General features: G+C 41.7%; 1 protein-coding gene across 1 annotated transcript in view; it reads right to left on the bottom strand.

The window, feature by feature from the left end:
• MPHOSPH8 (M-phase phosphoprotein 8) overlaps nt 1–14,893 on the bottom strand; it is a gene marked incomplete at its 3' end in the record, with an annotated part of 47,518 nt that extends 32,625 nt beyond the window's left edge. The window contains exon 1 of the mRNA XM_084235419.1: nt 14,661–14,893. Coding sequence (XP_084091545.1) covers nt 14,661–14,870 — 210 coding nt within the window. The 5' untranslated portion in view covers nt 14,871–14,893. The remainder of the gene's footprint in view (nt 1–14,660) is intronic.
• Between the last annotated feature and the right edge of the window lie 370 nt (nt 14,894–15,263).

Below are 15,263 nucleotides of genomic sequence, written 5' to 3'. Positions count from 1 at the left end.
GGGCCTCCCTGGTGGCATAAGGGGTTAAGCACCGCACTACGAAGCTGTCCACAGCCACTGCAGCACGAGTTTGATCCCCAGCTAGCCAGGGAACAACCCACATGGCGCAGCAGACCTCTCCTGTCTAGCCCGCTGCTCCCCTCAGCACTGTATTTCAGTCAGTCTGCCTGTTCTGTTTCCCTACTTTGTCTCTGATGAATCCTCTCATCCCCCGCATCTCTAGCCTATACCCCAGCTCTTGTACGCATAAATAATCTTTAAAAAAGTATCTGTTATGTGCCCTCTTTTACCACTGTGATTCAATATTATACTCTAAGTTCTAGCCAGAAGAATGAAATAAGATGTAAAAGCCACCAAAGTTGGAAAGGAAGAAATACAACTATATTCACAGATGCCATGACTCTCCATATAGAAAATCTTAAAAGAATCTATAAGAAATACCTAGAGCTAATAATGTTAGCAAAGTTGCAAGGTACAAAAATCAGCTTTCTTTTGTACATCAGTGTTTTTATATACCTGGAATACACAATCCCAAAAGGCACAGAAACATTCAAAAGAATAAAATACTTAATACTTAAGAACAAATTTAACCCAGGAGGCAAAAGATTTGTAGACTAAAGAGCATAAAACATTGTGGGAAGAAATAAAAGACACAAACTACTAGAAAGACATTCTGTTCTTAAATAGGAAAACAACATTTTTAAGATGTCAATACTATCCAAAAAGATCTACAAACTTGACAAAAGCCCTATCAAACTTCCAACAGCCCTATTTGCAAAAATAGAAAAAGTAATTCTCCAATTCATATGAAACTGTGAGAGGTCCCAAAGAGCCAAAGCAATCTTGAAAAAGAACAAAATCAGAGGGTTAAACTGTCCTGATTTCAAAACTTACTACAAAGCTACAGTTATCAAATCAGTATAGTACCACCAAGATAAGGGTGATGCTAAGAGTACAAAAATATCCATACATCTATGTACACTCAATAAGGAAACAAATCACACCTGGAAGAGTGGATGTCAACATGCAAAAGAATGAAGGTAGACTCTACCTCACATCACACACAAAAATTAACTCAAAATGGGTAAGAAATCTAAGTTAAAGAACTAAAGACTTAAAATTCTTTGAAGTAAATCTGCAGGATGTCAAATTTGGCAGTGGGTTATTAGATATATCAAAATCACAAACAAACAATAGATGAATGGGACTTCATGAAAATTAAAAACATCTGCGCATCAACAGTGAAAAAGAAACCCATATAATTGGAGGAAATATTTACAAATCACATCTAAAAAGGGCTTAGCATCTAGAATATATAAACAACTCCTACAAGAAGACAAGTCACCTTAAAAGCAGGTAAAGGACTTGAAGACATATTTCCAAAATTATACAAATGGCCAAAAAGTACATGAAAAGATATTCAACATCATTAGTCTTTAGGAAAATGCAAGTCAAAACCATAATGAGACACTGCTTCATACCGACTAGATGGATGCAGTTAAAAAAAAAAAAACAAAATAAACACAGAAAATAACAAATGTTGATGAGGACACGGAAGGAATTAGAGCTTTTTATATGTGGTGGGGATGCAAAGTGGTACCACTACAATGGAAAACAGTTTGGCAATTCCCTAAAAAGTTAATTCTATTCCTAGATATGTATATAGTCCAAAGAATTGCAAAGAACTCAGTAGTTATGCTAGATATCATGTTCAGCAGAGCATTATTTAGAATAGCCACAAAGTGAAGCAACCAAGTGTCCATAATGGGAAGAATGGATAAACCAAATGAGCTATTTTTTACACAAAGGAGTATCATTCAGGCATAAAAAGAAATGAAATTCTGACACACTCTACAACACAGGTAAATCCTGAAAACATGCTAGGTGAAAATAAGCCAAATACAAAAGTATAAATATTTTATCATTTTACCTCTAATATGAGGCACCTAGAACAGAACAGCCAAATTCACAGTGTAGATTAGAGGGTATTAGGAACTATGAGGAACTGGAAATGGGGTTACCACTTAATGATTACATAGTCTCTGGGGTGGTGAAAGGGTTTTAGACATAGTAAAGATGGTTGCACATCATAAATGTAATTAATGCCAGCGAACTATACACTTATAAATGGTTAAAATGACATAAAACCACAATATCTATGATGGGCATAGTGTGGTAGCACATTATCCTTAGAGGTGTGAACCTCAAAAAATCTTTATTGTTTTTGTAAGTGTAACAAATAAAATAAATGGAAACCACAATAAACATTTCTTTATTCTTTTTGTCCATTTTTGCACATTTACACGAAATTTTCTTTTCAGTACTTTATAGCTACTAAATTGTCATATATAACCCGAATTTATGCTCTAGATTTTTTTTTTCTTTTTTCCTTTTTTAAAGATTTATTTATATAAGAATTGGGGTACAGGCCAGATGTGCCTGAGTGCAATAAACTGCTGAGGGGATCAGCGGGCGAGACAGGAGAGGTCTGCCGCGCTATGTGGGTCGCTCGGTGGCCAGCGGGGATTGAACCAGCACTGCAGCGCTGTATTCAACCGCCTGTGTCACCAGGGAGGCCCGCTGCTCTAGATTCATGATTCATCTTTTTCATGAAAATCTAACCTCATTGAGAAGCAAAACTTAGTATTTTACCATCAGTGGAGTGCCATTACAGCTATATACTTAAAACCTGCCTGAATTTATTATATAACCACCAAGGCAATAGAGTTTCTAAGCAGAGTGCCAAGCACTGCACCTTCCCATTTTATCTTTCAATCATTTTCCATCTATAGACAGACAAGGCATCAGCTTACAGCAGGACAAGAAACTAAGATATTATGGAAGAGTTGACACTCAACTTTTAAAAATAATCCTGAAAAATCATTATAATTTTAAATAGCCTTTATCAATATAGTTTTATGGTTCGGCCACTAACAAGGTTGGCTACTCATTCTATCAGTTGAGAATTTATGCACATTCTTTTTTTGTAAAACAGCGTACTGACTCCACGCCACTCCCGCACCCCAACTCTACGTTAGATACATTGTAAGAACTGTGAAGATTTACTTAAAAAAGAAATTAAACAAAGGTGAGACAGTATAGTTATTTAAGAAGTCTGCATGAATGGAGTGGCGAGTAAAGAATTCCTAGTTAAAGAATGCAGTACTGCTTAAAAGACAGCAGCAGCAGGCTTGGTCTTGATCGAAACATCATATGCAGTTATATGATAACTCTGCTAAGTAGAGTTCAGGCATATTAGCATATGGAAACAAAAGATCCTTACTTGTGAGCCACATTATTTCTGGATGTGTAAAAAAATACTGGCAACTGTTACTTAATATAGCTTTTTAAAAAACTATTTATTGTTCAAATGGGTAAAAAAATAGAGAGAAAAAAGAAAGCAAATATTAACAGAAGAATCTGGGCAAAAGATTGAGAGATTTTTTTTTTTAATCATTTATTTATGCATACAAGAACTGGGGTATAGGCCAGAGGTGTGGGGAGTGAGAGGATTCACCAGAGATATCAGAACAGGCAGACTGACTGAAATACACTGCTGAGGGGAGCAACAGGAGACAGGAGAGGTCTGCTGTGCCATGTGGGTTAGTTCCTGGGCCCAGGATTGAACTCAGGCCTTAGGGATGACAGCACTAAAACTTAATCCCTAAGCTACCAGGGAGGTCCAAACCAGATAAATTAAGACTTTGAGAAACACCAAAACAATGATGTGGACAATGGACTCTAATGTGAAGAAAAGCATTATTTCAACAGCACTCCACTTTGTCTGAGGAATAAGGAGGAACAAGTGCAGAACCAGTGGGTGGTGCTCACAGCCAACTCAATGGCAAAAGGGAAAGCTTTCTGGACTCCAGCCCCGTGACTTCCTGAACGGGGTCTGCTGGGAAATCAGGGCACAGGAGCTGTAAGGTTGACCTTAAAAAGACTGAGCACAGGGGCTCCCCTGGTGGCGTAGGCAGTTGAGCGCGGCACTGTGTAGTTGAGCGCAGTGCTGTGGAGCTGTCCGCAGTCTCTGCAGCGCCGGTTTGATGGCCTAGGGTCCCATATGGCGCGGCAGACGTCTCCTGTTGTGCCCACTGCTCCCCTCAGCAGTGTATTTCGTCAGTCTGCCTGTTTACTCCCACTCTGGCTCTGGTGAATCCTCTCACCTTCCCGCGAATCTGGCCTGTACCCCAGTTCTTGTATAAATAAATAAATCTTTAAAAAAAAAAGAAAGACTGAGCACAGGCTAGCTGGTCTTATTTTGGCTTCCACTGGTACCCATCCTGGTCTCTGTTCAGCTGACACTATCTGCTGATGGTACAGAACACATCTTGAGCGTATCTACACTGATACTAAAAAAAAAAAAAAAAAAGACCAGTAAATTAAAGAAAAAAATAAAAGGGGGAAGTTAATGAAAAAGCGAATCTTTCTTGTTAACAAGACAGTGACATTTTGTAAAAAAGCTTATTACTGTGTGGTTCCACTGAAACCAAGGATGATGTGATCCCTGCCTTAGTAGTCACCATGTGCTGGGCAGGATATAGGGTCAGGAGAGTCTCAAAATTCTTCAATATTCTTCTCTCTCTTAGCTTTCTCTTTTCTCACTCCCTTTGTAAATCTGTTTCTGGGTCTTGTCCTATATTGTTAAGTACCTGGGTAAGGACTCACAAACTGGGTCATCCCATTTTCTGGTTGCCCTAAAGCACAACCCTTCCAACTAGTATTTCTTAACATAAAGCATGTTTTTCAGCCAAGTTAGATCACTCACTGTGAACAGCCCACATGTTCTACACTTTGGGCCTGTCTCCTGATGGGATCACATCTGGAAAGCTTGCCTGACCTCCCTTTGTCTAACCAAATCGTAGCTCTTCCATAGGAGGAATTTCAGGTTTCACCTCCTCCACAATGTCTACCATGTCTTTTATATCTTTTACTTGTCTCTCCTCTGAACTCCTACAACATTTATTGCCTGCTGTTATTATTCATAAATTGTTTTGTCCTATCTGTTCATTGCAAAAAAAAAAAAAAAAAGGCTGGAAGACACTCAAATAGCACAAAAATTTAGGTTCAAACAAGGTAAAAAAATCTCAAAAATGATCGAGAGATTACTGTTAAAATCATTTTCTCTCCAATTTCATCCCTATTTTATCAAATAGTACAGCAAAATGCTTTTATAAACTACATCTAACTTAATTTGTTTGATCTATTTTTGCATAAACTCTTCTTCTGCCCATTTTTTGATTGTGTTATTTTTTGTTGAGTTGTATGAGTTCTTTGTAGATCTTCAGTATCAGTCCTATGTCAAACGTATGGTGTGCAAATATTTTCTGTTCAGCAGTGTCCTTCCATTTCAGTAGTTTGTTTCATTGTGCAGACGCTTTCAAGCTTAATGCAGTTGCAGTTGTTTATATTCTCTTTCGTTTTCCTTGCTGTTGGAGATGCTTCGCTAAAGACATCACTAAAGCTTATGTCATGAAGTGTTCTGACTATGTAAAAAATATGGAATTCTTCACAATTTGCATATCATGCTTGTTGAGAGGTCATGCCAATCTTCTCTGTACCATTTCAATTTTAGTATATATGCTACCAAAGTCAGCATTTTTTTTTTTTTTGCATTAACTCATAGGACACAATAACCAAGCATAAGATGTTGGCTTTGTTGGAACTTTCCATAAGACATCTGAATTGAGCTCTCAACATTTGTTCTGTCTAGCAGTCAGGGGCCATGGCATGGAAAGGTCTCACCAGACTCCACTGGCAACATTTGTAGCATTGCTTAAGATTTTCTCTTCTTCATGTTCCCAAGGCTTTTCTCACTGGGGACTCTGCCTGCCAATAGAGATAAGTTTCCCTACTCTTCTGTGAGTCTCTGGAACCCTAAAGACAAGGTGGCAGGCTTTTTTCGTCTTGACTCAGTTCATTCTCAACTCCCAGAAGCAATCTGGTCTCACCTGTGATATTCCAATCAAAATGACAGTAATATAATCATGTTGGCAATTCTCTAAGGAGAAACAAATTAAATTCCTTATTTAAGTTATGCAAAGAGAGATATATTTTCACAAGTGATAAGACTGCCTATTGCCATTTTTACATATTATGATAGTATTAAGGAGAGAAAAAATGTAAACACAAGATAGTTCTGCTCAGAGATATAATTTACCATTGTTGCAAATGAGGAAGCAAAACATAAAATAGTATTTCAAGTAGAAGTCAATGAAAATTATATCCCTGGGGCCTCCCTGGCGGGGCAGGTGGTTGAGGGCAGCACTGTGAAGCTGTCCGTAGCCTCTGCAGTGCCAGTTCCATCCCCGCCGACCTCAGAGCAACCCAAATGGTGAGCAGACCTTTCCTGTCTCGCCTGCTGCTCCCTTCAGCAGTGTATTTCATCAGTCTGCCTATTCTGTTCCCCGCTCTGTCTCTGGTGAATCCTCTCACCCTCCTGCACCTCTGGCCAGTACCCCAGTTCTTGTATGCATAAATAAATAAATCTTAAAAAAATAAATAAATAAAAATTATATCCCTCTTCCATTATCCACTTAGTCCCATGTAGAAAATGTTAGTAATTATTACAAGTCTGTTTTTTTTCATAAGCTCCGCAACTTTTTTATTCTCAGCTTCATGACTATGGAACTATAAACACTATACTAGTATATTTGTCAGAGTCCTCTTTCTGTGAATTTCTCTGAATACAAAGCAAACTACATAATAGCTTCTATAAATGGCAGACTTTAAAATAACAGTAATTAAGACCTGATCATAGGGCCTTCCCAGTGGCGCAGTGGTTGAGCGCTGGGTTGCGAAGCTGCCCGCAGCCTCTGCAGCGACGGTTCGATCCCCGGCCACCGGGGAGGGTCCCACATGGTGTGCAGACCTCTCCTGCCGCCCGCTACTCCCCTCAGCAGTGTACTTTGATCCTTCTGCCTGTTTTGCTCTCCACTCTGGCTCTGGTGAATTCTCTCACCCTCCCCGCACTTCTAACTGTACCCAGTGCATGTATAAATAAATACATAAATAAATCTTAAAAAAAAAAAAGACCTGATCATAACAAAATTGAGAAGGATGTTTGCTCAATTTTGTGTCATACATCATTTTAGACCAATAAGAATGGCCTAGTACTATTATACCTGAAGACACCAGACTTATTAATTCGAATACATGCTAAATAGGTTTAACATTTTTCTCTATGACAATGTTTTCCATGAAGTTTCAGTATTCCCACATTGGCCCAATTCAACTTAATATCCTTTTCCACAAGGAAACAATTTTTTGGGTGTCTTAGAATTCCTTCCAACATCTCCTGTTTTAAAAAATTAATCAAATAATTTAATATTTTACAATTTTGATTTTTAGGGAAGTTTTGTCACAGACTTAAAACATTTCTACAGATTTTTATGAAACATTACTAACTGCCCAAAGTGACGAAGATTTTAAAGAGCACTTCTACTTCTGACAAAGCTCAGCAATGCTGACAGGACTAGATTTCTGTCTAATCAGAAGCCTTAAACCATCAGAGCTTCATATTAAACAGTTTCCCAAAGCTGCGCATTATGTCCCTCTTAGCAGAGGAAAGAAATTAGTTTGGTTTTATAACAGTGTAAACCCCAGGGAAAGGGGAGGTTCCTGGTTGCTCCATTCTAAGGAAGGGTGGTGTTGGGCAGGGAGGTAAAGCTTGTAAAGGCTAGAAAAAGGACTGAAAGAGGAAGACTGGAGGAAAACCAGGAAGAGAAAATGAGAATAACATATGGAGGAGGCATGTCGACCACAGACAAGTGAAGAAACCATGCCTGCTTCTTGCCCTTGGACTTGTACCTTTGTACCTTTACCTGACTTTATTTTTATTTTGTTCTTTTCCTTCCAGACTTGCCAGGCCCCTTCTGCCCCTTTCCTGTGGTTCCTCACCAGAAGGTACCTTAGACTTTGGCAAGCGCTTGGGCCTCCGTGGCCCCACTTTGGGCTAACCCTGTTTGGCTGGGCAAATGCCAAACAGGGTTACCCATGAGGAGATGGGTAACTTTGGGAGTTTAACTGGAAACCATTTTAACTATTGTTTTTCTATTGTACACTAATTATCTATTGCACACTAATTGTGTTAAAGCTCTTTTTCATTGAGGGTCTTATGCACTGGAGAACCGGAATGCCCCTCATTCTGCCCTGTTACAGATTAATGTAGGTACACTACTGATATTAAAGCTGAATTTAAAAAAAAAATCCCTTAAAACAAGCCATTTGATAACATAAAACTATTTTCCTATACTCTTTCAAACCTCCCACAGCTTTTTGTGCCCATTTCCCATTACAAAAATAACCAGTTATTTTGACACTAAAACTTTCTTAACCCTCAAAAAAGGTATGCACTCCCAATATATTTTTTTCCCTAAACACAAATTTCACTTTACTTGCAAGCATAGTTATTCCATCTTTAACAATTTCTTTTTTTTTTCTAAAAATTTATTTATTTATGCATATTAGAGCCAGGGTACAGGCGAGAGATGCGGGGGGGGGGGGGGGGGGAGGGGGTTGGTTGGTGAGAGGATTCACCAGAGACAGAGCGGGGAACAGAACAGGCAGATTGACCGAAGTACACTGCTGACGGGAGCAGCGGGCAAGTCAGGAGAGATCTGCTGCGCCAATGTGGGCTGCTCCCTGGCCGGCTGGGGATTGAACTTGTGCTGCAGAGGCTGCAGATTGCTTCACAGTGCATTGCTTAACCCCTTGCGCCACCAGGGAGGCCCCATCTTTAACAATTTCTGGACTTGTACGATATGATAATAACTATCATACCATCGTTGTAGCGAGTATGTAAACTGTAAACATCACTTGCATCCCTATCCGATCCCAGCCTTTCACAGACGCAGGCTGCACACCTCAGACGCAGGTAGATGCTAATGAAACGCACATCTTTATCAGATACCAGCTCTCCAAGGATGATGACATAATAGGAAGAATGAAAGTAAATATTTTTGTTGTGATAACGAATTTGCAGTGAATATTCTGGTGAAAGATGTAAATATTTATGTGCATATGTTACTGAATATTGGATGTAAATATGTTATTGAAAATGTTGAGAAAAATAAATGCTGTAACCTAGCTTAGAGAAAGTACATAAACTGAGCGATCGCAAAGCACTTGGGCTCCACAAAGCTCAGGACCAGCACAGCACTCTGTGCGACCAGAGGGGTCGCACCCCTTGGAGATCCACCGAAGAAGACCAGGAACAATGTTCGTAGGCTGCGGCCGCCGGTCGTCCCTGCGGAACCCAGACCGAATTCGAGCCTCCGAGTTCAAGAGATTGAACTGGAGCTGCCACGCCCAGGGCGACTGAAAGTGAGGCTGTGGTAAGCTATCGCTTGAGGGACATAGCCATAGGGTAGTGCTAGACATGGTGTTTGACTGTTGTGCGACTTGTGTGAATAAAGCATATTGAAAGGCACTGTTTATGGTCAGAGCTTTACTGGTGACACCTATCCTGAGGAAGCCCACCAAGGTGGTCTGCTTCCCTGCTGGCGACAATTATCCCTTTAGACTGGAATACTTATAAGTAATCTGTCACAATTTCTAAAACATGTTTTAAAATTTTTCTTTTAGGATATGACATAGTTTATTCATTAAATTCTTTGGCTCCCTGTCAATAAGGAACCAAAGGTATATCTAAAGCTTCAGTAATTTTAGACAGAATGATTTAGACAGTCAATGAATTCTCTTTATTAAACTTAGTAAAAGCTTAATTTTGCAAAAGTTAGTTGGGAAACTACTTAATGACTAAAGGAACAAATTTAAAATGGAGTTACTGATTGCAAGTTTTCATTTCTCCTAAGGGTGGAGTTGAAAGCTGCTTAGAGTAGAAAAGTTAAGGATGGAAGTTTCCTGGAACTGGAGGTGGGGTCAGAAAAAAAATCAGAGGTGGGGAAAAAAAAGGATTACAGATGCAGAGAATCAATCTGACCCCAAGGTGAGAAATTCCACACTAATTTCATCAAAGGATAAAATTATATATAAGGGTGCCCTTTGCTCTAGCAAAATGCAGCTCTCTGCCCACCTTTGTCTATGTAGGTGCCTCTCTTTCCTTTTCCTCCTTTCCTTAATAAATTCGCTGTGTGCTGAGAATGGGAACAACTGCTGAATTCTTTCTCAGAGGGACCCATGATGATTGGGATCATCTGAACCACACAAAACCTCCAATTCAATCTAACTGGAATTGCCTGAAACAATCATTTAACCCACTCTTTAACTTGGTTCAAATGCTTCAAGTTACCAAAAGTCTGAGAAACAAATATTCGTTAGCGATTCTTACCATCATTTGCTTAAAGCTCAAGCAAGTTTAGGGCCTCCCCGGTGGCGCAGCGGTTGAGCGCTGGGTTGCGAAGCTGCCCGCGGCCTCTGCGGCGCCGGTTCGATCCCCGGCTGCTCCCCGGCCACCGGAGGAGGGTCCCACATGGCGCGCAGACCTCTCCTGCCGCCCGCTGCTCCCCTCAGCAGTGTACTTCGGTCCTTCTGCCTGCTCTGCTCCCTGCCCTGGCTCTGGTGAATTCTCTCACCCTCCCGCGCTTCTGACTGTACCCAGTGCATGTATAAACAAAAAACAAACAAACAAATAAATAAAACATGCCTCTATTAAAAAAAAAAAAATACTTAAAAAAATTAAAAAAAAAAAAAGCTCAAGCAAGTTTATATTGAGGTTGCCCACAAATGACTCCATTTTGGGGCCGCTTCTTTTGATATTAGCCATAGAACCGTATGAGCTCAATTCAGTTTCTTTTTCTCGTTGGATAAGTTAATTCTGATTTAAACATGGACTAAAACTTTAATGCTCATTATTATAATTCTCAGGCATGAATGCTTTAAATTAAATCACTAATAGTTCTCATTTACCAAAACTCCTACATCTGATTTCTTGAAAAACACTGGGTTAGTTTCTATTATATTAGAATTTATAAAATACTTATAACCCAATTTTAGAATCAATTCTATTACTGCCATCCAGAGATGAAAGACACAAAGGGAAAGACTGACAACAGAAAATGAGACACAGAGATTTCTTAATTTTCTTTTTAAAATTTCAGCCATGTGTACTGATTTTAAGAAAGTTATTTTACCAATATTTCTTAAGACATTGAGAACTTTCATTGATTCAATTTATAAACAGTTCTTAACTAACTCCTTCAGATAAAAAAAAAATCGTTCCTTAAATTTGCGTTTCTAAGAATGGCTCTTTGGTTGCTAAGATGGATGTTGAAAATATGCCTCAGTTTCCTAAGACCTATTGCTTTTTCCTTCTCTAAAATCCTGCATTTTGGATTGGTGGACTTTGGAGTTGTTTCTGGAGTCACACCATAAGTTTGGTAAAGATTCCATTTGTAAGATATGGACAGCTTAATTCCTCAAAGAACTTAGGCTGTACCCTTTATATTAAGTTTAATACATCCATTAGCTACATTTTTCCCAATGTACTTTTCTATTAAAGATGGTAACTAAGATTCTTACATGCTAGAATGTGTCCTATTTAGTGTCCAAGATTAGAACTATTCCAAAAAACCAAAGAAATGCCGTAGTCACCCTGAGGGTTTGCAATAGATATTAAATGAGGTCATGTCTTTGTCGAGCCTAGGGCAGTCCTCTGAAAGTTACGAGAAAACACCTTATTCAATTCTATGATTTATCTTATGAAGGATGGCCATCAGAAGGCCACAAGAGATAGGCTGGGGTATATTTTCAGACTGTTCATAATGTTCATGAACATTCTATCATTCTGTGACCCTAATCAATTCTTACAAAATCTGAGGTTTTGAGTTTAGCGTGTAAAAATACAGTTTTGGAAATTCAAGAATTCTCCAGTGCCCTTGGTAGCCTAAGGGAATATTTGATTTAATGACCCAATTTATTGATGAGATTTTGTAAAACTAGGGCCATAACCAAGGTTTCAAGCCTAATTTGTATTATTTAAAAAAATTTCCCTATGGGGCCTCCCTGGTGGCGCAAGCAGTTAAGATGCAGCACTATGAAGCTATCCACAGCCACTGCAGTGAGTTCAATCCCCAGCCAGGGAGGTGACCCACATGGCGCAGCAGACTGCTTCTGTCTGCTCCCCTCAGCAATGTATTTCAGTTAATCCACCCGTTCTGTTCCCCACTCTGTCTCTAGTGAATCCTCTCACCCCCCCCCCCATATCTCTGGCTTGTATCCCAGTTCTTGTATGCATAAATAAATCTTAAAAAAAAAAGTTCCAATGGATAACCAAAATACTTCTCTGTATTTTCTTCTCTGCAGTTCCCTTGTCTTTACTGACTCAAATTTCTTCCAGTAAGAAATTTAGACTGAGACAATTCGAAGTTTTTTAATACATCCAATAAACAATTTAGAAGTTTTATAACCAGTGGCTGAATCCAAAGACTATTAGAGGTTGTGCCCTCTGGAGGGGGCTGCTGGTGAGAACTGATAGCCCTAGGGAAAATGTGAACAAAGTATGGCATTTTGGGGTGGAGACTGATAAGAAATATATGGGACTGAAGAAACAGCCCCCAGGATTTGGAGTTTAGGATTCAGCATTTTCGGATGTCAGTGATTCCCAAGTCAGCAATTTCTGTCCCCCCACCATGCAGATCTTCCAGGAGGCTGTTGCAGGCCTCTGAAGAAAGTGGAGCGGCTTCCAGCAGTCAATCTCAGAGAGGAAAAGTTCAGAGGCTTTGCAGGTAGCTGAGCAACTGAAACTGTTGCCAGTTTTGCTGACCTTACAGCCTGGCAGGGAAAGCAAAGACCCAGAGTAGGCACCTTACTGAGCTGCATGAGTGTGGCCATTTGTTAGGTAGTTCAGTTGCTGCGGCTGCTGTTTTGAGAGTTTGAGTGTTGCTTGTCTGATGCTGTGCTGAGGCGTCTCATCAGCTCTAGGGAGCATCTCCTCTTGTGTCTTCTGTCGTCTTCATGAATTGGATCATGGCCTATGATCTGGCTGCCACATGCTCCAGGTCTGCAGTGGCAAGAAGATGCCATCTTGGGAGTGTGGCCTATGGTTTGGGAGAGGAGTTCTGTGTCCTCAGTGGTGGAAAAACACCATCTTTGGAGTGTTTGTGTTGAGCACTTCAAAAACACTGGACACTACGTCGGGGGAGGTAAAGGGCCATTTTTGGCCTCAGCAACTCTTTCTTTTTCCCTGGTTTGTTAAATAAATCCCATTATTGTTGTTCTCTCAACCTGAGTAATTTTGCAATTGTGTGCATGGGTGAAGAACTCAATGACCAATAAACCATTTGGGCAGTGTTCTTGGCCAGTTTGAGGGCCCCTTGCTGCCCTGTATCAGTTTGTCCAATTTAACATCTATTTAGCCAACCAAAAAAGCATTTTTTATAGCTTAAAATCCAAAGTAGTTTACTCTGGAGGCACAGTTCCTTTCCCAGACTTGGAAAACATTGGGGAAATGGAACGTCTACCTATGGAACAGAACAGACTGTACCTCAAGGTGGAAAAGACCATGTCTTGAATTGGAACATAAAACAGCACATCGAAACACAGTGCAGGAGATCTCATTTCTCAAAACAAAATATCCCAGAAAGAATAGTTCTTCATTTGAAGACTGAAAATAAGAGTCTCAAGAGGGCACCAAAGGAAAAAGCTAGAAAACAAATAACTTCTTTGGGGAGGCAGCAAAAGTTCTGGGAGAAACAAAAACCAATGGATCAATCAATACAAAGAACAAAAGTTCTTAAAATACTATAGATCACCCAAGAAGCTAGCTTAACTGATATCCAAATCTCACTTTCCAAAAAGGTTTGGACCTACATTACTGAACAGATACCAAGCAACAAGGTTTGTGGGCAAAATCTTAAAAGACAAACAGAAAAGAGAGAAAACAAACACCTTCTTGGGGAAAGCAACCAATATTAAGGTGAAAATTCTTTAAAGCCAAAAGGTTCAATACCAATTATTTGTTTTATCCAGAAATCCTTTTCTCTTATCCATTTAAACAGATTTCACATCATCTCTCGCCTTCGTGCTTCGTGGACAGAGATTCAGGAGTCTGACTTGGTAAGAATTCTTACCTTTTAGTCGGCTCTTGTCAGACATCCAGGATCTCTTTCCAGGGCAGCTTTCAGAATCGAGCGTCCAGCCTGTAAAGTATCTTCTGGCTTGCTCGACAAATTGCCGGGAAGCAAAGGAAATCATCCTGTGCCCCTGTGGGTTCTTCTAGGCTGGGAAATAAGCAAGCAAGCATCAGACAGAGTCATAAGAGCTCTTTCTGGCTTTCCCTCGTCAGTCAGTCTGATGCTTGTTTGATTATATGCCAGCCTAGAAAAACCCACGGGGTAAGGGATGCTTTTCTCTGCCCCCGCTCCCTCTTCCTAGCACCCAGCAATGGCCCAATCATGTACCTTAACACCGGTGACCATGTAAGCCCGTCGCCAACTTCTATACCCTTTTGAGCCTCACACACCTCACCCCAAACTCCTTCACCTCTTCTACTAACAACCCTTTGTAGTAACATGTCCTCACGGCCACAGCCCCAGGGGCGAGTTGAGCGTCCGGCCCAGCCACCGGGTGTCCGCCTGCTCGCCGCTGGCCGCTACCCCCGGCCCACGTAGCGCGCACACGCCGGGTCCCGCCGGGGTCCCGGGAGCCGGAGTCTCCACCCCAGGCGCACGCGGCCTGCGCGCTCCCCCGCCCGCACGTACCGCATCGGTCTTCATGTCCAGGATCTTCTCCACCTCGAACACATCCTCGCCGTCCTCCTCGCTGTCGCCAACGGCCTCCGCCGCCTTCGCGGCTGCGTCCTTCTCTTCGCCCCTCGCTCCTGTCCCCTCTCCGTCCACTTCGGGCGATTCAGCGTTGCCGCTGGCGCCCGAAACAGGCGCTGCAGGCACGCTCGCCCCCTCCGCCGCCATAACGGGAGCCCCACAAACCGCCGAGAAAGTGCGGCGACGACACACAGCCCGGGGCTTCCAGCGCTCGGCGCCCGGCCCGCTTCCACTCGGGCAGCGTGACGCGCCGCGAGGGGAACCTGCCAATGGCTGGGCAGCACTCTGGAGTGTCAGGCGCATGGCCCAATCAGAGCCAAGCGGGCGCTGCCAGGCCGCGCGGAACCTGCGGGAAGTGGGTGGGCGGGCCAACCGGCTCCGGGCGGAAGGGCGGGGCAGGCGGCGCGGTCTGGACGGAGTGGGCGGGGGCGACTACCTGCGGGGAAGGGCGGGGGGGGGGTGCCGGGGAGCCTCCATGAGGCGGGGGAGGGGCCGTGGGGGGCGGAACTTGTTGGGATTGGCCGGAGGAAAGGGCGTGGG

Source organism: Talpa europaea (assembly GCF_964194135.1).
Source record: "Talpa europaea genome assembly, chromosome: 6".
Lineage (NCBI taxonomy): Eukaryota > Metazoa > Chordata > Mammalia > Eulipotyphla > Talpidae > Talpa > Talpa europaea.
Note: the sequence above shows the minus strand (reverse complement) of the source record. Positions and strands in the feature narration are given on the sequence as shown.